This window comes from Chiloscyllium plagiosum, chromosome 6 (assembly GCF_004010195.1).
Source record: "Chiloscyllium plagiosum isolate BGI_BamShark_2017 chromosome 6, ASM401019v2, whole genome shotgun sequence".
Taxonomy (NCBI): Eukaryota; Metazoa; Chordata; class Chondrichthyes; order Orectolobiformes; family Hemiscylliidae; genus Chiloscyllium; species Chiloscyllium plagiosum.
Window position 1 is genome coordinate 119,276,843 of NC_057715.1, and position 25,936 is coordinate 119,302,778.

The 25,936-nt window shown below is 42.4% G+C and overlaps 1 protein-coding gene across 3 annotated transcripts in view; it reads left to right on the forward strand.

The window, feature by feature from the left end:
- LOC122550994 (F-box/WD repeat-containing protein 7-like) overlaps positions 1-25,936 on the forward strand; it is a 218,942-nt gene that overhangs the window by 108,272 nt on the left and 84,734 nt on the right. For all 3 annotated transcript variants that reach the window (XM_043692588.1, XM_043692589.1, XM_043692590.1), the window contains one exon: positions 14,842-14,924. In XM_043692588.1, the coding sequence (XP_043548523.1) occupies positions 14,842-14,924 (83 nt within the window). The remainder of the gene's footprint in view (positions 1-14,841; positions 14,925-25,936) is intronic.

Here is a 25,936-nt window from a genome sequence, read left to right on the forward strand (position 1 = left end):
GAAATATTTGTTTCGCACCTCTCCGATCTCCATAGGGTCCACACATAATTTCCCACTTCTATCTTTGACTAGCCCTATTCCTATCCTAGTCATTCTTTTATTCGGCACATACCCATAGAAAGCTTTAGGGTTCTCATTTATTCTACCTGCTAAAGACTGTTCATGTCTTCTCCTTGCTCTTAACTCTTTAAATCCTTCCTAGGTAACCTGTAACTCTACATCATGTCATCTGAACCATCTTGTCTCAACATCGTATAAGCCTCCCCCTTCGCTCAAGAGATACAATTTTTTTGGTAAACCGCAGTTCCCTTACCTTATCACTTCCTTCCTGCCTGACAGGGACATACCTACAAGGGCACACAATATCTGTTCCTTAAACCAGCTCCACATTTCAATAGTCCCCATTCCCTGCATTTTGCTACCCCATTCTATTGCCTCCTAAGTCTTGCCTGATCGCATTATAATTGCCCTTGCCCCATCGATAACTCTTGTCCTGTGACATGTGCCTATCCTTTCCGTCGCTAAATTAAACATAACCGAATTATGGTCACTTTCTCCAAAGTGCTTACCTACCACTAAATCAAACACCTGGCCTGGTTCATTATCAGGTCCAGTGTGGCCTTCCCGCTTGTCGGCTCATCAACAAACTGTGTCAGGAAACCCTTTTGCACACATTGGACAAAAACTGATCCATCTGACTTACTAGAGTTATAGCATTTCCAGTTAATGTTGGGGAAGTTGAAGTCCCCCATAATGATCACTCTGTTACCTTTCATTCCTACCCAGAATTGTTTTGCCGATCCTTGCCTCCACCTCCCTGGAACTTTGCGGAGGCCTATAAAAACTCCCAGCAGTGTGACCTGTCCTCTCCTGTTTCCAATCTCAGCCCGTACCACCTCAGTAGACGAGTCCTCATCAAAAGTTCTTTCAGCCACCATTGTACTGTCCTTTTACCACCTTCCCTGATTTTAATGAAAGATCTAAACCCTGGAACCTGCAACATCCATTCCTGACCCTGCTCTATCCACGTCTGTCTCCGAAATGGCCATAAGGTCGAAGTCCCAGGCACCCATCAATGCTGCAAGCTCAACTACTGTATTCTGGATACTCCTGGCGTTGAAGTAGACACACTTCAAACTTACCTGTTGTCTGCCAGCACATTTGTGTGACCGTGAAATCCTTTCCATGTCCTCCCTACTCTCATCCTCCTGTGTACTGGAACTACACTACAGATCCCCATCCAGGATATTAGTACTCCTCTGATTGAAGTGAAAGCCATCCTGTTTGTAGAGGTCCCACCTTCCCTAGAATGAGCCTCAATTATCCATATACCTGAAACCCATCTGTTCAGCTGATATCTCTCAATATTCCTTGCCTCGCTATCACGTGGCATGGGTAACAAACCAGAGATGATAATTGTTTGTTCTCACTCTCAGTTTCCATCCTAGCTCCCTGAAATCCTGCCTTATATCCCTATCCCTCTTTCTACCCACGTTGTTGGTACCATTGTGGACCACGATGAAAAAAGGATGAACCATTCCCATTGAAAGTCCGTGAACCAGAGGGCACAGAGTTTAAGGCGAACGGCAAAAGAGTCAAAGGTGAATCTTGGCGCACAGTGCATGTTTTGGGTTGTATTGTGCTTTTCCAAGGGGATTCAAAGAGAAATTTTGCTGAGTTGGCTGAACTGTTGTTGCAGAGAAACTTCTTCAATGTGATGGCCCGAATAGCCACTTCTTGGATTGTAATCATTCTTTGGTTCAATGAATGCATCCATAAAGCAGAGACACAACCCATAACCTCTGCTAAGAGCCATAAATTAGATTGAAATGCTTGCTAAAGTAGATAGCGAGGATTTAAAACTGTTCTTTATTTTCTATTAAGGATCTGGAGCATGTCAAAATGCAGCTTAGCTTTTGGAATTTATGACGCATATAACCTCTTGCTCAGGGTCATCTGGAAACAACTGCAGCAGTAAACATTTTGTGATAGTTGCAGTGTCCTTGTGTATGATTCTTCCCTCTCTACCCCCATCCCAACTTCCCACCCAAATAAAACTGGTTGCATGGCTGAAATTCATAATTAAATGTGATGAAAAGTAGTATAAATACTGGAAATCTAAAATAAAAGCAGGGATACTTAATGTGAGCACTTAACTCATTTATTCCATCTTTCTGATTTTGATGAAACTTTTGACCATTCTCTTCAGGCCAGCATTATTGTGAAAAGTTGATGAAGACTTAAGTGATTGGTCCTTGTCTTGCTCACCCTCCCTCTCTGTGGGACCCACCCCTCTCCCCAACACCACCATCCCACCCAACCTCCATCCACTTACATTGTTAGTTGCTCAGCTGTATATTTATTTAGAATAGAATTTTCTCATTTTAGATTTGGGCTTGTATGTACCCCCTGAAACTGGAACTTTCAGATAGCACTGAAGTAAAAGAAAGACATATATTGTTGTGATGCTTAATCAGAGATTATTTGTACTGAGTAGTTGGCAAACATTGTCCCTGAAAATATGCTGGGCGTTTCTCCAAAGTGTGCAGTAGAGGGGTCAGCCCCAATTGGAGTGAGCAGGACTGTACACTGGTATGATCTGAATGGCATATTGGGCAACTAGTGAAGATGCTGGAGATATATTCTAACACAACTTTTGAAAGTGATTCAGATGAATTACGTGAAGAAATTACTTTGTAGACTGTATGAAGAAAGGGCAGATTAGGGGCAAGTTGTTTAGACCTTGTAAAGGATCTTGCACGTATATATTTGCTAATCACCTTGTTCAAAGATGTTATTGCACTGTTTTGTGGATGTTCAACTTGAGTTTTCTAGCTCAGAGGTAGAGACACAGTGCAGCACTGGAGCCTGAGTTCCTCAGGTTAATGTTCTTGGTTCAACCATTTGCAGCTGCTTCATCACCAAGATTGGTGGAGTTGTGGATAGTGAGGAGGGCTGTTGGCTGCAAAGGGACTTCGATATGATGCAGAGCTGGGCTGAGGAGTGGCAGATGGAGTTCAACCCTGTCAAGTGTGAGGTTGTCCATTTTGGAAGGACAAATAAGAATGCGGAATACAGGGTTAACGGTAGAGTTCTTAGGTGTGCAGTTCTGGTCGCCTCATTTTAGGAAAGATGTGGAAGCTTGGGAGAGGGTACAGAGGAGATTTACCAGGATGTTGCCTGGAATGGAGAATAGGTCGTACGAGGATAGGTTGAGAGAGTTAGGCCTTTTCTCATTGAAACGGCGAAGGATGAGGGGTGACTTGATAGAGGTTTATAAGATGATTAGGGGAATAGATAGAGTAGACAGTCTGAGACTTTTTCCCCGGGTGCAACAGAGTGTTACAAGGGGACATAAAGTTAAGGTGAAGGGTGGAAGGTATAGGGGAGATGTCAGGGGTAGGTTCTTTACCCATAGAGTGGTGGGGGCATGGAATGCGCTGCCTGTGGGAGTGGCAGAGTCAGAATCATTGGTGACCTTTAAGCGGTAATTAGATAGGTACATGGATAGGTACTTAGCTAGGACAAATGTTCGGCACAACATCGTGGGCCGAAGGACGTGTTCTGTGCTGTATTGTTCTATGTTCTATCAATGACCTTTCTTTGATCACAAGGTTAGAAGTGGGGTTCTTCGCTTGGATAATATTCAGCACCATTCTCTGAAGCAGTCCATGTTGAAACGCAACAAGACCTGGACAATAATCAGGCTTGGACTGACAAGTATGAGATAGTGAGGGCTGAAGATACTGGAGAGTCAGATTTGATATAGTGTGGTGAAGGAAGAAGCACATCAGGACTGGTGATGGGTCATGCCGGATACGTTGACTCTTGCTCCTCGGATGCTACCTGATCTGCTGTGACTTTTCTTTCACCATATTTTATCAACTTGGGCTGATAAGTGGCGAGTGACAATTACCAGGCAATGATCATGTCCAACACTTGAGAATCTAATTATCACCCCTTGACATTCATTGGCATCACAAACTCTCAGTCTGAGTATCAACATCCTTGGTGGGGGGGGAAGATTACTATCGACCAGAAACTGAACTGAACTGGACTACCAATTATCATACAGTGGCTGCAAAAGCAAGTCAGAGGCTAGGAATGCTGCAGTGAATAACTCATCTCCTGACTCTCTAAAGCCTGTCCACAATCTACAAGACAAATGTCATGAATGTGATAAAATACTCCCCACTTGCCTGGATGAGTGCAGTTCCAACAACACCCGAGAAGCTTGACACTATCCAGGACAAAGTCACCTGCTTGATTGGCACCACAGCGAAGGGATGGTTTTCTGGATCAATACTTGGAGGAACCAACTGGAGAACAGATTACTTTAGATTATGCAATGAGAATCGAATAATTGGTAATATAGTTGTGAGCGACCCCTTCGGGGATGTGTGATCATAATGGGAAAGAATTTTCCATCAAGGTGGAAAGTGAGGCAGTTGCTTCTGAGATGAGGGTCTTGTATGCTATTAAGGGAACCTATGGTGGTATGAGGCATAAGTTGTCTATGAAGGTTTGGGAATTGTTACTGAAAGGAAGGACCATAAATAGGCAATGGCAAACATTCAAAGAGTGAATGGGTGAACTATGAAAATTATCATCTGATGCAAGAGCACAAGGAGCTGTGGCAAGCCATGGCTTGCAAGGGAAGAAGCATAGAAATTGGCAAGATAAAACAATGGACCTGAAGATTGGGAACAGTTCAGAAGTCGGCAAAGGAGAACCAAGGGATTGATTAAAGAAGAAAAAATAAAGTGAAAATAGAAAAATCAGGAAATCTCGTACAAACATACAAAATTATAACAGGATGAGACTGCGAACATTCTTCCTGTAATTCCCCTATCATGAACCAGAAGTCTCATTCTATGAGGTAGGCCATTTCAGACTGAGATGAGAAATTTCCAAGGGAGTAGAAAGCCTTTGGAAATTTCTGTCACAGAAAACAATTGAAGCCAAAACAATTGAATGATTTTTAGGAAGGAGTTACATATGATTCATGTGCCTGAATGGATCCAAGGACATGAGGGAGAAAACAGGAACAGGATATTGAGTTGGGTGATCAGCCATGGTCATACCAAATGGCAGAGTAGGCTTGAGGGGCTGAATGGCATACCCCTCTTTTGTGTTTTTATGTTTAGAAATATCAGGAAGTTTCCAACTATGTTGACCTGGCACAAAAGAAGGGTTGAGGTTGGGGCAGACCGACTGCAATTTTGTTGAATGGCAGAGCAGGCTTGAGGGTCCAAATAGCCTACTGCTTCTTGCATTTGGATTCTTTGAACTGCTTTGAATGCACTTATTTCTCTTGTGTAAAGAGACCAGAACCACATGCAGTCCTCCCAAGTGCAGTCTAAAGCCCTGTACATTTGTAGTAAGACTGTCCTACTTTAATACTTTATTTACCATGTTAAAAAAAAACAAATGCAGGGTTCAACTAACTTGGGATATCCTGCCAAATAATTATAACACTATAAAATAAGCATTATTTATGTGAATTTGTATCCAGATGCAGCGTTATACTGAGTATTCATCGTCTTCATGGCTTCTGTGAAGAAAAATATTAACAAGAAATATTTTAAAAATTGAGGTACTCAACATGCACAATACAGAGGAATCGCGATTAACCAGCATTCGGTTATCCGAATATCTGATTATCCCGCAAGGTCCTGATGATTGGCTAAACTGTTTCCTGGCATTCGATTTACCCAACTGAAATACTGCCCTACTGTGTCCTTTGGATACTTGAGGTTCCTCTGTTTTTGTCATTTTTTGCTCTAAATTAATAGTAGTAATGAGATTTCATTTATAATCTGTTTCACTCAATATACGTAATGCAGTATGTTGGGTTTCATGGTGTTAAAGTTGCATTAAGTGATGGGTAGCTGAAAATGTGTTGTTGGAAAAGCGCAGCAGGTCAGGCAGCATCCAAGGAACAGGAGAATCGACGTTTCGGGCACAAAGCTAATGGGTTATGCATGTCTCTATGACCTGGCTGATTACACACAGCAATGAGTCATGCAGTGCTTTTCTCTCCAACGTTGTATTCTCTGACTGACTTAATAAATAAGATTTTTAAAAATAATAAATTTTATGATTGCCTGAGTGAAAATCGTTGATGCGGAACAAGTAAGCCCCAACCATTTCTGCATCCAGTGTCCATCTTATGTGAAATCCAGATGGGTTATATACCAACTAAATCAATCTCAACACTCCCCATCAAATGCAGTGTAATTCAGGAGAGGATTGAAAGTGATTGCCAGGCTGATGTCGAAGGAGTTGCTGCAGTTAGGTATTGAGGGCAGAATTGCTTAAAGTTGATTGGTGACAAAGCTATGCATTCTTTGATGCAGAGTTGTCACCAGCCCTCTAGTTCTGCTGGCTGACCCTGAACTCCTACTTTACTGTCAAGCATTTCCTTACATCTCTGAGCCTTGCTCCAAACATTCCCACTTCGAACAGGTACAAGTCTAGAATTTATTTCTCTCAGTCCATTTGATAAACTGATGTAGCTTTCTATTGTCCATTACTATGGACCAGACTAAACCCCCTCAAAATATATTAAGAGGGCAGTTGTTTTCTTATTTTAAAGGTAAGTGTAAGGTGTTGCAATCCAGGTGCAATTTGATTGGTCAAATTAATCGACATTAAATAAAACACTTTATTTTTACACTAAAATGCAGACAAAAATAAATGACGTGAATTAGCTTAACTAACTATTGAAATGGTTAACAAGGCCCTACTGCTAACTGTATAATTCTTGTGTGGTTTGCCTTACCATACTTATCCAGGTAAGTGTGGATGTTTCCACCTCACTTGATTTATGGAAGGTGAGCAAGGTTAGAGGAGTTGGCACTGAGTTAGTTACCATTGAATCTGCAGTGTCTGAACTGCTTTGAACTCAGTCAGTTTCTGTTCAATGTTCATCCACAGGATGTAGGTCATGAGGTTTTCAAATCTGGCAATGTTGAATTTTTCCTCCTAGCCAAATACCATCCTAACTTATAATTATATTGCTGTTTTCTCACTGTCACTGTGTAAAAGACCTGGCATTCCCTTCCTAAAGCACTGTGGGTTCACATATATCTGATAGACAGCTGTGGTTTCTGTTTTTGTTTCAAATTTCCAACATCCATAATCTTTGCTTAGTGTTTTATAAAGATAGCTCATCTCAACCTTTTAAGGCCAGTTAGTCATTAGCAACAAATGTTGGGTTTTTTTTAAGATTAGATTACATTACAGTGTGGAAACAGGCCCTTCGGCCCAACAAGTCCACACCGACCCGCCAAAGCACAACCCACCCATACCCCTACATTTACCCCTATACCGAACACTACAGGCAATTTAGCATGGCCAATTCACCTGACCTGCACATCTTTGGACTGTGGGAGGAAACCGGAGCACCCGGAGGAAACCCATGCAGACACGGGGAGAACGTGCAAACTCCACACAGTCAGTCGCCAGAGGCGGGAATTGAACCAGTGTCTCTGGCGCTATAGGCAACAGTGCTAACCACTGTGCCACCGTGCCGCCCACAGTGATGCTCACGTCTCTTGAAAAATCAAAAAAACTAAAGGAAAATGCTTAGATCTTGAACAAAAGCAGAAGTAGAGTTAACATTTTGGGTTGTTTCCTTATCCATAATTCTTGGTTCAGTCTATTGCTTACGACAAAGATTAACAGTACTGCTTGGCTGGTAATATTTATATTCCTGTCAGTTGTGCCTGACTGGGAGATAAACTCAGTTTGACTTCATGATGTATCGGTTAATTAAGAAACTATGTAAAATGACACTTTCTAATGCAACATGCTATATTTGAGGTCAATGTCTGTGGTATATTTCGTGAGTGAAAGCTGAGAGAACAATAATTAGATTAGAGTGGTGCTGGAAAAGCACAGCAGGTCAGGCAGCATGTGAGGAGCAGGAAAATTAACATTTCGGGCAAAAGCCCTTCATCAGGAATTGCCCGAAATGTCAATTTTCTTGCTCCTCGGATGCTGCCTGACTTGCTCTGCTTTTCCAGCACCACTCTAATCTCGACTCTGATCTCCAGTATTGTTCTATTGTAGGATGATGTGGGCCAGTAGAGTGCTATCACTTAACTGAGAACACATTGCTTCAAAACAGCTGGGAAGGTTGAGCTGAATATGCGGATTCATAGAACTGAGCCTTGGATTTCCTCTAATTGAGAGGAAGTTTTGTTTCAACTTGTGTATGAGAAACGTTTGTTTCTGGTTGCTGCTTCAGAGGCAGTCATCACAATTCAAACACAGCACCATGCAGTTGTCTTAATTGAGAACTTGCCTCTCCAAGAAATGTGATTCAAAGTGGGAATCTGTGCGTTGCTCCCACTCTGAATAGCAGGAAATAGGAACAATAGTAAACCATTCAGCCCTTTGGACCTGCTCAGCAATTTGATAAGATCATGGCTGATCAACCTATTCAGTGCTATGTTCATGCTTTCTCACTGCATCCTATAGTCCCTTTACGAATGGCAGAATTTCTTTCCTAAAGGTCATGAGTGAATCTGATGTATTTTTATCAGAATCATTTGTGTTTCCTAATCACCATAAATGAGACCAGATTTATTAACTGTGGGATTCTAACTTGTATTCTTAAGAGAAGTAGTCTGGGCCTGTGAAATTGCTAGCCCAGTGACATTTGCTCTTGGTCATGTAGGTGAGCAGAGATCTGCGTCCATGTGCATAGATCCCTGAAAGTTGCCTCCCAAGTTTATAAGGTTGTTAAGAAGGCATACAGTGTGTTAGCTCTTATTGGTAGAGGGATTGAGTTTCGGAGAGACACGGTCATGTTGCAGCTGTCCAAAACTCTGGTGCAGTCACGTTTGGGGTATTGTGTACAGTTCTGGTCACTGCAGGATGTGGAAGCTTTGGAAATGGTTCAGAGGAGATTTACCAAGATGTTGCCTGCTATGGAGGGAAGGCCTTACAAGGAAAGGCTGAGGGACTTGAGGTATTTTTCGTTAGAGAAAAGAAGGTTGAGAGGTGACTTAATTAAGACATAGGGTGGACAGTGAGAACCTTTTTTCCTCGGATGGTGATGGCTAGCATGAAGGGACATAGCTTTAAATTGAGGGGTGATAGATATAGGACAGATGTCAGAGGTGGTTTCTTTACTCAGCAAGTAGTATACTTGCCAACTTTAAGGGCATTTAAATGATCATTGGATAGACATATGGATGAAAATGAAATAGTGTAGGTTAGATGTGCTTAAGATTGGTTTCACATGTCAGTGCAGCATCAAGGGCTGAAGGATCTGTACTACGCTGTAATGTTCTATGTTCCACGTTCTATTTCTATCCTGCCACACAATTTGTCACCGATCTACAATTAATTAATTTCACAAACTAAATTTTCTGAGAAGTTGTTTCCCTGTTTTATAGATAACTCAAAGCTCAAAGGATCATGTTGATAATTGACTCCGCTGCATAGAATTAGGATCAAAAAAGAACTTGCATTTACATTTAGTGCTTTTGGAAGATTGCAACCACTGTTCCTGTAGCCACTTCCCCTGAGGAACTAAGGATGCAGGATGTCAGGTGCTGGGAACTTGTCAGCCCATCCACAGCTCTTTCCCCAATATATCAAAGATGTCTTTGTTGCTTCCTGCTCTTGTCTGGAGTTAGAAACAAAACTGATAATTTTTTCCAATTTCTGTCCTTCTCTCAGCTTGACCGAGTCCACCTCTTCCTTGATATCACTTTGAATTTCTAAGGCTCTGATGTCCACCTCTACCCATTATAAGCCCACGGACTCCCACAGTTACTTTGACTACACCGCCTCACTCCCTGGTTCCTGCAGGGATTCCATTCTATCAGTTTCGCTGTCTCCATTGCATCTGTTCCAATGATGCCATCTTCCACTAGGCTGCCTCTTACATGACCTCAATTTTCCTCAACAGAGGATTTTCTACCCCCAACTCGTACCACCACATGCAGTCCAATGCCTTCTTGAATGCCTAGATTGGCTTCATCACATTTCCAAGCAGGGCATTCCAGACCCTAACTTCCCCCCTGTGTGAGTGTTTTTTTTGTTTTTTGTTGTATCATGTTTGTTCCTTTTGCACATCACTTTAAATCTATGCCCTCTCATTCTTTTATTTTACGAGCACAGTCTCTCCACCAGTCCTGCCACCTTTAGTAATCTGTGCACTTATACACTCTGATCTGGCACTCCCTTCAGTATTGTACCCCCTATATTGTCTTTCAATGTTCTGCCAACCACATTGTAGCACCTCACTTTTTTTATGCATTGAACTTCATCCATCACCTGTTTGCCCACTTCACCAACTTAATGTCCTTTTTGAGTTCCAGACTATTCTGGCCTGACAGTTTGCAAGTCTCCCAACTTGTGTGTCATCTGCAAACTATGAAATTGCCCCTTGCACATCAAGGTCCAGATCATGAATCTGCATCAACATAAGCAGAAGTTTCAACCAATTCCCAGGGAACTCCACTTTGAGCCTTGTCCAAGCCCAAAAAATATCTATTGACCATTACTGTTTCCTGTCACTCAGATAATTTCTGTGTTCCTGTAACGCCTTTGTCCTTTAGACCGATAGCTTACTCGCAAGCCTGTTGCATGGTTGACTGAGCCCTCAATCATGACTGACCTATCTCCTGCACTTCTTTCTTCATCTCTTCTCTTCCTTTCCAAACAACGATAGAGTTCCCCTGTCCTCACTTTCCAACCCACTGTCTCCGTATTCAAGCAATCATCCTCCATCATCTCTACCACCTTGAGCAGGATGCCACCACCACTCTCACATTCCCACTCCTCTCCACTGGTAGCATTCACAGGAACTATTCTCTCTGGGACAACCTGCTTTCGTTCATGCCTTCAAATTAGAGCAGTTATGACATTTATCCATTCGCCAACTATTCAAGGCCCCAAACACCTTCCAGGTAAAGCAGCAATTCACTTCTTTCAATCTTGTCTACTTCATTTGCCAGTCACCATCCTTTTACGTTGGCAAGACCAAAAAAGGGGGCACCTGTTTTTCTGAACACCACCACTTTGTGCACTGAAGTGACCCTGACCTTTCCAGTTCTTGGCTGTTTCAATAAACCATATTGCTCTCACGCTAATATTTCTGACCTGGCCCTGCTGCAACGTTCGAACGACCATGATGCAAATTCAAGGACCAACACCTCATTTTCCACTTGGGCATTTTACAGCTGCACAGACTCAACATTGAATTCCACAATTTCAGAACTTGACCGTATGTTATCTGTCCTCCATTTTTTTTTCCTGCATTCTTCTCCTATTCTTTCTCCTCTCTTTGTACATCATTTATTCCCTTTGCTCTTCCTCTGCTGCTATCAGAAATATTTTGAAAAGCCATTTTCCAAACCCATTTCAGTTACAAAAAATCATGTTCAACTTGAAACTCTTTCCCTCTACACAGTTGTTGCCAAATGACCTGAGTTTTTCAAGCACTGTTGTTGTGGTTTTGTTCGCCGAGCTAGGAATTTGTGTTGCATGACGTTTCGTCCCCTGTCTAGGTGACATCCTCAGTGCTTGGGAGCCTCCTGTGAAGCGCTTCTGTGATGTTTCCTCCGGCATTTATAGTGGCCTGTCCCTGTCGCTTCCGGTTGTCAGTTCCAGCTGTCCGTTGCAGTGGCCGGTATATTGGGTCCAGGTCGATGTGCTTATTGATTGAATCTGTGGATGAGTGCCATGCAGAGTAGACTTGAAGGAGACCTGAATGGTGTATTTTCTTTGATTAAAAAGTACTTTGGTAACTCCAGTGCATTCTGGTGATATCTCAAGATTGTGAAAGGCAATAGATTTTCTTCACATCATCCAGTGTTAAACTCGATGTTCATCAGATTGACTACCAGTCTAACTCATCGCTCCCGAGGTGTCAAACTTGTGGAATACCTTGGCTGAATTTCCACATATTTTGGCAATTTCAGGAAGTTTCACAAAGGGTTTCCCTCCCCGAATCCTGGCAACCTTTCTGTAGAACATAGAACAATTCAGCACTGAACAGGCCCTTCGGCCCACGATGTTGTGCCGAACTTCTAACCTAGATTAAGTACCCATCCATGTACCTATCCAATTGCCACTTAAAGGTCATCAATGATTCTGACTCTGCCACTCCCACAGGCAGCGCATTCCATGCCCTCACCACTCTCTGGGTAAAGAACCTACCCCTGACATCCCCCCTATACGTTCCACCCTTCACCTTAAATTTATGTTCCCTTGTAACACTCTGTTGTACCCGGGAAAAATTTTCTGACTGTCTACTCTATCTATTCCTCTGATCATCTTATAAACCTCTATCAAGTCACCCCTCATCCTTCGCCGTTCCAATGAGAAAAGGCCTAGCACTCTCAACCTATCCTCGTACGACCTATTCTCCATTCCAGGCAACATCCTGGTAAATCTCCTCTGTACCCTCTCCAAGGCTTCCACATCTTTCCTAAAGTGAGGCGACCAGAACTGCACACAGTACTCCAAATGTGGCCTTACCAAAGTCCTGTGCAGCTGCAACATCACCTCACGACTCTTGAATTCAATCCCTCTGCTAATGAACGCTAATACACCATAGGCCTTCTTACAAGCTCTATCCACCTGAGTGGCAACTTTCAAAGACCTATGAACATAGACCCCAAGATCCCTCTGTTCCTCCACTTCACTAAGAACACTACCGTTAACCCTGTATTCCGCATTCTTATTTGTCTTTCCGAAATGGACAACCTCACATTTGGCAGGGTTGAACTCCATGTTGGGGTGGTTGCTTTCGTAGTTCAGGACTTGGTCTGTGTGTGTGGCTTTCCTGTATACCTTTGTGGTGAATTCTCCGTTCGGTGTTCTCTGTACCATCACGTCTAGGAATGGGAGTTGGTTGTCCTTTTCTTCCTCTCTAGTGAATCAGATTCCTGTGAGTGTGGCGTTGATGATCTGGTGTGTGTTCTCTATTTCTGTGTTTTTTGATGATTACAAAGGTGTCATCTGCAACACAAATTTCCAGCTCGGCGAACAGAACCACAACAACAACGAGCACCCGAGCTACAAATCTTCTCCCAAACTTCTTCAAGCACTTAATTTCAGGTTTCCAGCGTCTGTAGTATTTTGCTTAAATTTCTGATTTTTGTTCAGCCCATTAACTACTTTGAGAGAATGAAAACAGAAATTGATGGAGAAACTCTGCTCTGTAACATTCTATGTTCTAAGTGTGGCAGCACCTGTGGAAGAAAAGCAAAGTTAATGTTTCACTGGGCTTGAAACGCTAACTGTGTTTTTGTTCCCACAGATGCTGCCAGATCTTTTGAGTTTCTCCAGCAATTTCGTTTTTTTGTTGCAGATCTCTAACATTTGCAACTCTTGGTTTTATTGAGCTATTTTGAGAGGGTGTGCAAATGACAGTGGAAAATGGATCTGAATGGGTGGATTGGAAATGGAGGGTTGGCAGTCAAAATAAGTCATGAAGTGGTCAAAGGTTCGACTGTTCTGGCACAGAGTGCATGATGAACAATTGGCAATAAAATTGCAGAAGGGATAAGAATTTTCTTTGCATGAGATTTTATAATCTAGAATCCACTGCCTGAAAGGATTGTGAAGGCAAATTCAATCATACTGTAGCTTTCAAATAGAATCAGACAAATCCTTGAAAAGGGAGTGAGGAGAATGGGTTGCAGGACTGCGAGGCTAGTGCTGGGAACAGGAATGCTGTCATTACACATCTCTCCAACCTGGAACAGACTTGATGGACAATCAAACTCCTCTGCTGTGGTTGTCCAGAGTATTTCAGACATATTTCTTTTAACCAAAACCAGATTTAATAGATTGCCCCTATGTTAGCTGTTTTTGGGATCCTAATATGTGCAAAATTACAGCCAATATAACGCAGACTAAATTTCAGAATGATTGTATGTCAAAGCATTTCATTTACGGAACTATATAAAGACAAAATGCATTAAAAGTATAGCATTTTCTGAGGAATGGAGTTGAACAGGACCTTTATCCCTAGAATACATAAGGATTTATCATTTTGCAACAAAACTGAAAATTTGCTAAGAGAGGTTCATGTTTCAGACATGGGGTCACTAAGAGCTGTAGCATATGAGAAGCTGAGTAGACTGATCGGTTCTGACATTCCGGTTTGTAAATACAGCCTATGTTCCGTTGTAGTGCTTTCTGCTGAAAGGCTCACCACATTGTTTACAAGAGCTTGTTAAATGGGCTACTAGTATTTAAATAAGTCACTTTACAGGTTGAGACTACATATAACCCCACTAAATCAGCTGCTTTTTGTTTCTCTTGGAGGTTGATTATAAAAGGAGAAAGTGAGGGCTGCAGATGCTGGAGATCAGAGCTGAAAATGTGTTGCTGGAAAAGCGCAGCAGGTCAGGCAGCATCCAAGGAGCAGGAGAATCGACGTTTCAGGTATAAGCCCTTCCTCAGGGCTTTTCCAGCAACACATTTTCAGGTTGATTATAAAAGACTTGCATGAAATTGCTGCAAAGGATGGAGTATCTACAGGTCTGCTTTGTAATAGATCTCATACAAGAAGTGCTTCCCTGGTCAACATTTCCTATCTGTCTTGTTTTACAGAAAAGATTACTGAGTGATTATTGTTTAAAACAATTAACAGTCTGGATGAATGGCTATTAGGAGTTATTTGTAGTTGTCAGGAACAATTAACTCTGAGTCCTGTTTCTGTTTATTTGATTTGCCCTTTGTAGGATAGTTTATGACAAACCAAGAGTCCTATTAATATCCCATTTCCTGTTGTTTTTCCTGTGTTAACTGGTGTACTCAGCAGACCTAAATTTGTTTTCTCAAATTCTCATTCTCTTTTCACAGATGAAGCGAAAGTCAGAGAATGGCCTTGATGTGCGAGCACTGTCACCAGGAAAGAAGCTGTGCAAAGGGTCAGAGTATTCCAGGTATTGACAGAGTAGGCAGCTGCCGGGATGATCAAGTCATGCCTTGGCTCAAACCCGATGACTAGGCCGCATGTCTGTTTAAACTTGCTATCATATGCTTTGATGTTTTCTATGACTAACTTTAATAATGCTGGAAGAATAGGTTGGTTCACCAGAGCAACATGCTGGAAATCCAGTTCCACCATTCCCGGGGATAGTCGCGCGCGCCTTGAAGATTTTGTCTAAGTATGCAAAACCCCTCAGTTTAATGTCTTATGGATTCAGTGGTTAGTACTATTTCCTCAGTATCAGGGATCTGGGTTCAATTCCAGCCTCAAGCAAGTGTCTATGTGGAGTTTGCACATTCTCCTTGTGTCTACATAGATTTCCTCTGAGTCCTCCAGTTTCTGACTACTGTGCAAAGATGTGCACGTTAGGTGGATTGGCCATGCTAAATTGCCCATGGTGTCCAGGGATATGCATGGAATTGGTCATGGGAAATGCAGGGTTATGGGGATAGGATAGGATGCTATTCGGAGATTCAGTGCGGACTTACTGGGCCAAATGGCCTGCTTCTATTATGTAGGGTTCTATAATTCTGTGAAAAGTAGACCAGGTTTCTGTACTTAAGAGTTGTCATTTGTTGCAAATAGGTAGGTTATAAGGTCAGCCCATTCTAGCCTGTTGCATCACTGAATACAATGATGACTGACTGAACACTCCTGTACCTTTTTTTGCACCCCATAATCCTATATGCCATTGGTAAAAAGAAATCTATCATTATCCACCTTTGAATATTCTCAAAGACTGAGAATATTCAAAAACCCTGTATGTTAGAGAATTCCAAACGTTCATAATCCTCAGAGTTTTAAAAAAAAATTCTCCTCATCTTGGAACGAAATGGCATTATACCTTATTTACACATTATACACCTGGTCCTAGACTGTGCATCCAGGGGAACCCTCTTATCCACATCTACACTGTCTATCCCTTTAAGTATTTTATAGATTTCCATGAGATTATTCCTCATTCTTGGAAACTGTAGAGTTACAGGCCCAATGTGTGCACACTCTCTTCATAGAAGAGTTCTGCCAAATTGGGAACAAGTTTTGTGAACCTTTCTTTTATTTCCTCTATGACAATAATCTTTTGTTAAGATATTGAGACCAAGATTACAGGTGCTCTAAATCAGTCTAACCAAGCTGCTATACAATTGAAGAAAGACTCCACTACACTCATTCTCATCACTGTGCAATAAAGGCTAACATTGCTCTTAATTTACTACAACTTTCAGTAACTTGTGTACAAGGAGCCCTAGATCCTTTTGTACATCTACATTTTCTAACTTGCCATTTAATAAGTTCTCTGCCCATTTGTTTCCCCATCAAAGTGGATCACTTCACATTTTGTCACATTATATTGGGCGGCACGGTGGCACAGTGGTTAGCACTGCTGCCTCACAGCGGGTTCAATTCCCGACTCAGGCGGCTGACTGTGTGGAGTTTGCACATTCTCCCCGTGTCTGCGTGGGTTTCCTCCGGGTGCTCCGGTTTCCTCCCACAGTCCAAAGATGTGCGGATCAGGTGAATTGGCCATGCTAAATTGCCCGTAGTGTTAGATTAAAGGGGTAAATGTAGGGGTATGGGTGGGTTGCGCTTTGGCGGGTCGGTGTGGACTTGTTGGGCCGAAGGGCCTGTTTCCACACTGTAATGTAATGTAATGTAATCTAATATTCCATCTGCCATGTTTTTGCCCATGCAGTAAACCTGTCCAAAACTTCCTGAAGCCTCATGTACACACTCCTCACTGCACACATTCCCATTTAGCTTTGACTAACCTGTAAATTTGGAAATATTACGTTTGGTCCCTGCCTCCAAATCATTGGTTTATACTGAGAATAGCTGGGACACGAGTACTGATCCTTGCTGTACCCCACTAGTTACAGTCTGCCAATGCAATAATGACCCATTTACTCTTACTATTTTATGTCTATTAGTCAATCCTTAGTCCACGCCAGTTCATTCCCTCTTTATTAAACCTCCGTTTAAAATGTTCTGAAAAGGAGTGTACTGCTTCCATTGGCGGTCCTTTATCAATTTTATTTGTAATGTGGAGTCATAAAGAAGTTCGGGGACATCTTCGGTCCAACTGATCTGCACCGACCAGATATTCTAAACTGATATAGTTCTGTTGCCCACCATTTGGCCCATATTCCTCTCAACGCATCCTGGTGCCTGTTAAATTTTGTAATTATACCAGCCTCCACTACTTCCTCTGGCAGCTCATTCTATGCACACATCACCCTCTGCGTGAAAAAGTTGCCCTCACGTCCCTTTTGAATCTTTTCCCCCTCACCTTAAATCTGTGCCCTCTAGTTTTCCCTAGCCTGGGAAAAAGGCCTTGGCTGTTTGCCCTATCCATGCCCCTCATGATTTTATAAACCTTTTGTGAGGTTACCCTTTAGCCTCCACTCAAGGGAAAAAAGCCCCAACCTATTCAGCCTCTTCCTGTCACTCAAGCTCTCCAATCTGGCCATACACCTGTAAATATCTTCTCAGCCCCCTCAAGTTTAACTAGAGGGCATAGATTTAAGGTACAAGATACAAGAAGATCAGGAGGGGCATTTTTTTTTCACACAGGTTGGTGATTGTCTGGAATGGGCTGCCAGAGATACTGGTAGAGGCTGGTACAATTTTGTTATTTAAGCAATATTTAGATAAGAACATGGATGGGAGCGGTATGGAGAGAGATGGACCAAATGCAGGCAAATGGGAATAGAATAATACTGAAGAGTGGGCAGCATGGACAAGTTGGGTGAATGGCCTGTTTCCATACTGTAGACTTCTATGACAAGGACGTTACGATGGTGTCATATATCAGGTTAGTTCAGCCACTGTTGGAGTATTGTATGCAGGCCTGCTCACTGCAGAATAGCAAAGATGTGATTGCACTGTACAGGGCGAAAAGGAGATTGATCAGGATATTGCCTGATCTTCTCAAAAGCCTGTTAAATTTTATGATTTTAACTTCCCCTGGCACTCCATGTTAGAGGCTTGGATGGAGTAGAATTTCTAAGCCCCATTTGGGAGGGTTTCTTGACACAGTATGTCATTAGTCCAACCTGGAAAAGGGTTATACCCCTGGACCTACTTTTGTGAGATGAGCCAGGCCAGGTGAGTTAAGTTTCAGTGGGGGAGCATTTCGGGAGTAGTGACCATATTACCATGAGTTTGAAGATACTTGTGGATAGGCATAACAGCAGTCCTCGGATGCAGATGTTAAATTGGAGGAAAGCAAATTAAAACAATATTAAACAGGAACTGGAGAGTGTTGATTGGAGGCAGCTGTTTGAGGGTAAATCCACATTTGACATGTGGGAGTATTTCAGACAGGAGTTGATCAGAATTCAGGAGCAGCATGTTCCTACGAGAATGAAAGCTAGGTATGGCAAGTTAGGTGAACCTTGGATGACCAGGGATATTATGGTCTTGGTCAAAATGAAAAAGGAAGGATATGTAATGTCTACGAGGATAGGAACTAATGAAGCCCATGAAGTATATAAGGAAAGTAGGAAAGATCCTAAACAAGGAATTCGAAGGGCTAAAAAGAGTCATGTTGAGTCACTAGCAAACAGGATTAAGCAGAATCCCAAGGTTTTTTATATACAATGCAAAAATGTAGCCGGGCAAAGGATTGGTCTACTCGAGGACAAAGAAGGGAATCCGTGTGGAGCCGGAAGAGGTAGTTGAGATCCTCCTGCCTTATCTCCATAATCCTTGATTCCACTATCTTTGAGAGCTCTATCCAACTCCTTAAATGAATCCAGAGAGTGGGCCTCCACTGTCCTCTGGGGCAGAGCATTCCACACAGTCTCCACTCTCTGGGTGAAGAAGTTTCTCTTCATCTCTGTCCTAAATAGTCTACCCAGAATTTTAAGCTGTGTCCTCTGCTTCAGCACTCACCAATCTGTGGAAACATGTTTCCTGCTGCCAGAGTGTCCAATCCTTTCATAATCTTATACGTCTCAATCAGATCCCCTCTCAATCTTCGAAACTGAAGGGTATACAAGCCCAGTCGCTTCAGTCTTTCATTGTAAGGTAATCCTGCCATTCCAGGAATTGACCTCGTGAATCTACGCTGCACTTCCTCAATAGCCAGAATGTCTTTTCTCAAATTTGGAGACCAGAACTGCACACAGTACTCCAGGTGTGGTCTCACCAGGGCCCTGTACAGCTGCAGAAGCACCTCTTTGCTTCTATACTCAATTCCTCTTGTAATGAAGGGCAGCATGCTATTAGCCTTCTTCACGACCTGCTGTACCTGCATGCTTGCCTTCATTGACTGGTGTACAAGAACACCCAGATCTTTCTGTACTGCCCCTTTACCCCTAAATTGATTCCATTTAGGTAGTAATCTGCCTTCCTGTTCTTGCCACCAAAGTGGATAACCATACATTTATCCACATTAAACTGCACCTGCCACTCATCTAACTTGTCCAGGTCACCCTGTAATCTCCTAACATCCTCATCACATTTCACCCTGCCACCCAGCTTTGTATCATCAGCAAATTTGCTAATGTTATTGCTGATACCATCTTCTATATCATTAACATATATTGTAAAAAGCTGCGGTCCCAGCCCAGATCCCTGCGGTACCCCACTGGTCACTGCCTGCCATTCCGAAATGGAGCCGTTTATCACTACCCTTTGTTTCCTATCAGCCAACCAATTTTCAATCCAATCTCGTACTTTGCCCCCAATACCATGCACCCTAATTTTACTCACTAATCTCCTGTGTGGGACTTTCAGAAAGCTTTTGATAAAGTCCAGGTACACTACATCTACTGGATCTCCTTCGTCCATCTTCAGAGTTACATCCTCAAAAAATTCCAGAAGATTAGTCAAGCATGATTTCCCCTTCATAAATCCATGCTGACTCTGTCCTATCCTGTTAGTACTATCCAGATGTGCCGTAATTTAATCCTTTATAATAGACTCCAGCATCTTTCCCACCACTGAGGTCAGACTAACTGGTCTATAATTTCCTGCTTTCTCTCTCCCACCTTTCTTAAAAAGTGGTATAATATTAGCCACCCTCCAATTCTCAGGAACCGACCCCGGATCTATCGAACTCTGGAAAATAATCATCCACAATTTCCCGAGCCACCTCCTTCAGTACCCTGGGATGTCGACCATCAGGCCCCGGGGACTTATCAACCTTCAGACCTAACAGTCTCTCCAACACCAATTCCTGGCAAATATAAATTCCCTTAAATTCAGGTCCTTCAGCCACTGTTACCTCAGAGATTGCTTGTGTCTTGCCCAGTGAACACAGATCTGAAGTACCCATTTAATTCTTCTGCCATTTCTTTGTTCCCCGTAATATATTCCCCTGTTTCTGTCTTCAAGGGCCTAATTTTAGTCCTAACCATTTTTTTTGCCTTGCACATACCTAAAAAAGCTTTTACTATCCTCCTTCATATTATTGGCCAGTTTACCTTCGTACCTCATTTTTCCTCTGCGTATTTCCTTCTTAGTAATCCTGTGTTGCTCTTTAAAAGCTTCCCAGTCCTCAGTTTTCCCACTTATCTTTGCTATGTTATACTTTTTCTCTTTTAACTTTATATGTTTCTTAACTTCCCTCGTCCCAGAATATTGAGGGAGGCAAGAGAACAAATTGCTGAAGCGTTGACTGACATCTTTATATCCTCTCTGGCCACTAGTGAGGTCCCAGAGGACTAGAAAATGTTGCCCCATTGTTTAAGAAGGGTAGCTGGGATAATCCAGGAAGTTACAGGCCTGTGAGCCTCCTGTCAGTGTTAGGGAAATTATTGGAACAGAATCTTAGGGACAAGATTGATAACTATTTAGAAGAAAGGATTAGGAATAGACAGCATGGTTTTGTGTGGGGGAGGTCATGTCTCACTAAGTTGATTGAGTTTTTTGAGGAGATGAAGAAGATGATTTGAGGAAGAAACATTTGTTGTTGTCCACATGGACTTCAGTAAAGCCTTTGACAAGGTTCCTCTTGACAGACTGGTCCAGAAGGTGCTGGCAAGGTAGATACAAAACTGGCTTAGTCATCGGAGATAGAGGGTAGTGGTGGAAGGATCCTTTTCAGAATAGAGGATTGTGACTCGTGGTGTTCCACAGGGATCAGTTCTGGGATCTCTGCTGTTCGTGATGTACATAAATGATTTGGAGGAAAACCATAGCTGGTCTAATTATTAAGTTTGTAGATGATACAAAGATTGGTGAAGTTGTAGATAGTGTCAGAGGATACACAGGATGTAGATCATTTGGAGGCATGGGCAGATAAAAAAAAGTAGGTACAGTTTAGTCCGGACAAATGTGAGGTGATCCATTTGGAAGGTCAAGTATAGGTGGAAATTATGCAGTGAATGGCGGAACCCTTAGGCGTATTGATGTGCAGAGAGATATGGGTGTGCAGGTCCACAGATCACTGAAGATGGTAGTGCAGGTACATAAGATAATAAGAAAGGCCAATGGCATGCTTGCCTTCGTTGGAAGGGATATTGAGTATCAAGATTGGCAAGTTCTGCTGCAGCTTTACAGAACTTTAGGCCACACTTGGAATATTGCGTACAGTTCTGGTCACCACACTACCAGAGGCATGTGGATGTTTTAGAGAGGGTACAGAAAAGATTTATCCGAATGTTAGCTCGTGCAGGAGGTTTTAGCTCTGAGAGAGGTTGGATAGACTGGGTTTGTTTTCACCGGAATGCAGGAGGGTGAGGGGTGACATAATAGAAGTTTATAAGATTATGAATGGCATGGATAGAGTGGAAAATGAGGCTTTTTCCCAGGGTGGAAGGGTCAATTACGAGGGGACACGAAGGGGGAAGTTTAAAGGAGATGTGCAAGACACATTTCTCACACAAAGGATGGTGAATGCCTGGAACATACTGTCAGAGGAAGTGTTGGAAGCAGACACAATATCAGCATTCAAGAAGCACTGGACAAATACGTGAATAGGAAGGGTGTAGAGGGATAAGGATCCTGTAAGTGAAGACAGTTTTAGTATGGAAGGGCAAAATGCATCATTGCAGGCTTGGAGGGTGGAAGGACCTGTTCCTGTGCTGTATTGTCCTTTGTTCTTTAAACATAACTTCGCATTCCCAAATCTATGTTGACTATAGTTAATCAAATCATTGACAACCAGATGTCTGCTTATCCCATCCTTTTATAATAATAGATTCTAGCATTTTCTCTACTACTGATGTAACACTAACAGGCCTTAGTTCCCTATTTTCTCTCTCTGTCCTTTAAGTTGTGGGGTGACATTTGCTTCTTCCAAAGTTGAGGGATCATTTCACAATCTATAGAATTTTGGAAGATAATCAACTATCTCTCCAACCACCACCTTCGCACTCTGGAATGAAGACCATCAGGTCCTGGCAGTTTATCAATCTTCAACCCCACCAATATCTTCAGTGCAATTGTCTTGCTAACACTAATTTACTTCAACTCCTCATTCTCCCTCGCCACTTGCATCTCTCGTTTTAAGAAAGTCCTGGGATCTTTCTCAATGAAAATGAGCACAAAGGAATCATCGGAAGTTGCAGAATCGAACTGCACCGAAGAGGTCCTATGGACCCTTGTTGTCAATACGCACTGAACCCTCTTTCCAGCACTTGACTTGTATCCTTGAATGTTCTGACATTTCTGGTGTGCTCCCTTACAGCTTCTCTGCAGTTTTTCTCTTCCTCGCTATAAAATCTCCTGACTCTGCCTTTGATGGATACATGCATTTTAGCCAAATATTTCCTTTTTGTGTACCAATGAAAGCTTTTGCAGCACGTTTTTTTGTTAGTGTGAGTGCGTTCATAGTATATTTTCCCTTTCCACCACTGTTTGGCTCTCCTTTTATGTATTCCAAACTCTTTTAGACTTTGATTTAGAATTGTCACTCCTATCCAGGTATAGTGCGAAGTGTTTATGTCCCAACATTGTGGTGCCGTCTTGCATTACAGAATAAATTACTGATTAAATTAATATTAAATTGATAGTTGATTATCTTCCAAAATTCTATCGGTTGTGAAAACTGAACCAGCTTTTAAAGTTGATCTTTCTGTCGCCATAGATTTTGCCCCTCTGCTCCTCCAGTCAGGCAACTTGATAGCCTTTTTCTTTTTCTTTTTAATCTTGAGCAGCTCTGAACTTCCTTTGTCAGCTATGATTGACCTGTTTTCAGATTTTGCATCTTGAGGGAATTTATGCTTGATTTAATTCCCGCAACAGCTCTTTTAAAAACTAACCGGTGCCTGTTTACTGTAGTGCCCCTTAATGTATTTTTCCAATCCACCTCAACCAGTTTGTGCTTCATGTATTCATGATTTCCACTCATGAAATTTAACATCCTTGCTTCAGAATGAACTACCTCACTTTGAAACAATGTAAAATTCTATTTACAGGTAAACAACTGGGAACTGTCAGTATATAATTTGATCAAAAATTCTAGCCCCCTTCTAAAATTGCCCTGCTTACAGGACAGATCAACACAAATTAATGTTATGGTTGGAAGGGGAAAAGATAACTCGTGAAGCAATTCATTGGCCCCGATCTACAAGGTTCACTGAAATGATCCTTTTGCTTGAGGTTTTTCTGTTAGCCATAGAGTCCTACAGCACGGAGACAGGCTCTTCGGCCCAAAATGGTCCATGCCGACCAAAAAGACCATCAATGTTAACCCCATTTCCCTGCACTTGACCCATATCCTTCTAAACCTTTCCTATCCATGCATTTGTTCAAATGCCTTTTAAATGTATCCACCTCAACTACTTCAGCTGGCAGCTCATTCCATATGCATATCACCCTCTGTGTTTAAAAAAAAAAGTTACCCTTCAGGTTCCCTTTTATTCTTTCCCCTCTAACCTCAGGTGCCGGAAAACTGGAGGTTGGCAAACGTGGTGCCATTGTTTACGAAGGGCGGTAAGGACAAGCCAGGGAACTATCGACCAGTGAGCCTGACCTCGGTGGTGGGCAAGTTGTTGGAGGGAATCCTGAGGGACAGGATGTACGTGTATTTGGAAAGGCAAGGACTGATTAGGGATAGTCGACATTGCTTTGTGCGTGGGAAATCATGTCTCACAAACTTGATTGAGTTTTTTGAAGAAGTAACAAAGAGAATTGATGAGGGCAGAGTGATAGATGTGATCTATATGGACTTCAGCAAGGCGTTCGACAAGGTTCCCCATGGGAGACTGATTAGCAAGGTTAGAACTCATGTAATACAGGGAGAACTAGCCATTTGGATACAGAACTGGCTCGAAGGTAGAAGACAGAGGGTGGTGGTGGAGGGTTGTTTTTCAGACTGGAGACCTGTGACCAGTGGAGTGCCACAAGGATCGGTGCTGGGCCCTCTACTTTTTGTCATTTACATAAATGATTTGGATGCGAGCATAAGAGGTACAGTTAGTAAGTTTGCAGATGACACCAAAATTGGAGGTGTAGTGGACAGTGAAGAGGGTTACCTCTGATTACAACAGGATCTTGACCAGATGGGCCAATGGGCTGAGAAGTGGCAGATGGAGTTTAATTCAGATAAATGCGAGGTACTACATTTTGGGAAAGCAAATCTTAACAGGACGTATACACTTAATGGCAAGGTCCTAGGGAGTGTTGCTGAACTAAAAGACCTTCAAGTGCAGGTTCATAGCTCCTTGAAAGTGGAGTCGCAGGTAGATAGGATAGTGAAGAAGGTGTTTGGTATGCTTTCCTTTATTGGTCAGAGTATTGAGTACAGGAATTGGGAGGTCATGTTGCGGCTGTACAGGACATTGGTTAGGCCACTGCTGGAATATTGCGTGCAATCCTGGTCTCCTTCCTATCGGAAAGATGTTGTGAAACTTGAAAGGGTTCAGAAAAGATTTACAAGGATGTTGCCAGAGTTGGAGGATTTGAGCTAAGGGAGAGCTGGGGCTGTTTTCCGTGGAGTGTCGGAGGATGAGGAGTGACCTTTTTGAGGTTTACAAAATTGAGGGGCATGGATAGGGTAAATAGGCAAAGTCTTTTCCCTGGGGTCGGAGAGTCCAAAGTTCGAGGACATAAGTTTAGGGTGAGAGGAGAAAGATGTAAAAGAGACCTAAGGGGCAACCTTTTCATGCAGAAGATGGTGCGTATATGGAATAAGCTACCAGAGGAAGTGGTGGAGGCTGTTACAATTGCAACATTTAAAAGGCATTTGGATGGGTATATGAATAGGAAGGGTTTTGAGGGATATGGGCCAGGCGCTGGCAGGTGGGACTAGATCGGGTTGGGATATCTGGTCGGCATGGATGGGTTGGACCGAAGGGTCTGTTTCCATGCTGTACATCTCTATGACTCTATGATGCCCTCTTTTTCTCGATTCCCCAACCTTGGGAAGAAAACTGAGAGTATTCACCCAATCCATGACTCTCCCTATAACTCAGACCATCGAGTCCTGGTAAATTTCTTCTGCACTCTTTCCAGTTTAATAACATCCTTCCTACAGCAAGGTGACTGAAACTGAAGACAATACTCCAAGTATGGTCTCCCAGCCTGTATAACTGCAACATAAGTTCCCAATTTCTATTATCCGTACCCTTACTGATGAAGGCCAGTGTGCCAAAATGTACAAAAAGGCTAGTACTTCCAAATAAACCTGTTGGACTGTCATCTGGTGGTTTTGATTTTTAACTTTAAGACCAAAGAAATAGGAAAAGGAGTAGTCTGTTCGCTCCCTCAAGCCTGCTCCACCATTCAATAAGATCATGGCTGATCTGACATGCCTCACATTGACTTTCCTGTTCTTTCCCCGTAACTGTTGACACCTGACTGATCAAAAATCTATCTGTCCTATTCTTTACAATGTCCAAAAGTTTATTTCTGTTGTAAGGAAGTTTCGTTTTCCAAAATTCCTGTGCCATGTTAATGTCAAATCATGTCAGCAATGCTATTAAAGATCCATATAATTCATTCAAAATAAAATCCCAGGAGAGTATAGTGCATTCTATGTAAGAACATAAAATTGCAGTTCATAAAAACTTGCTT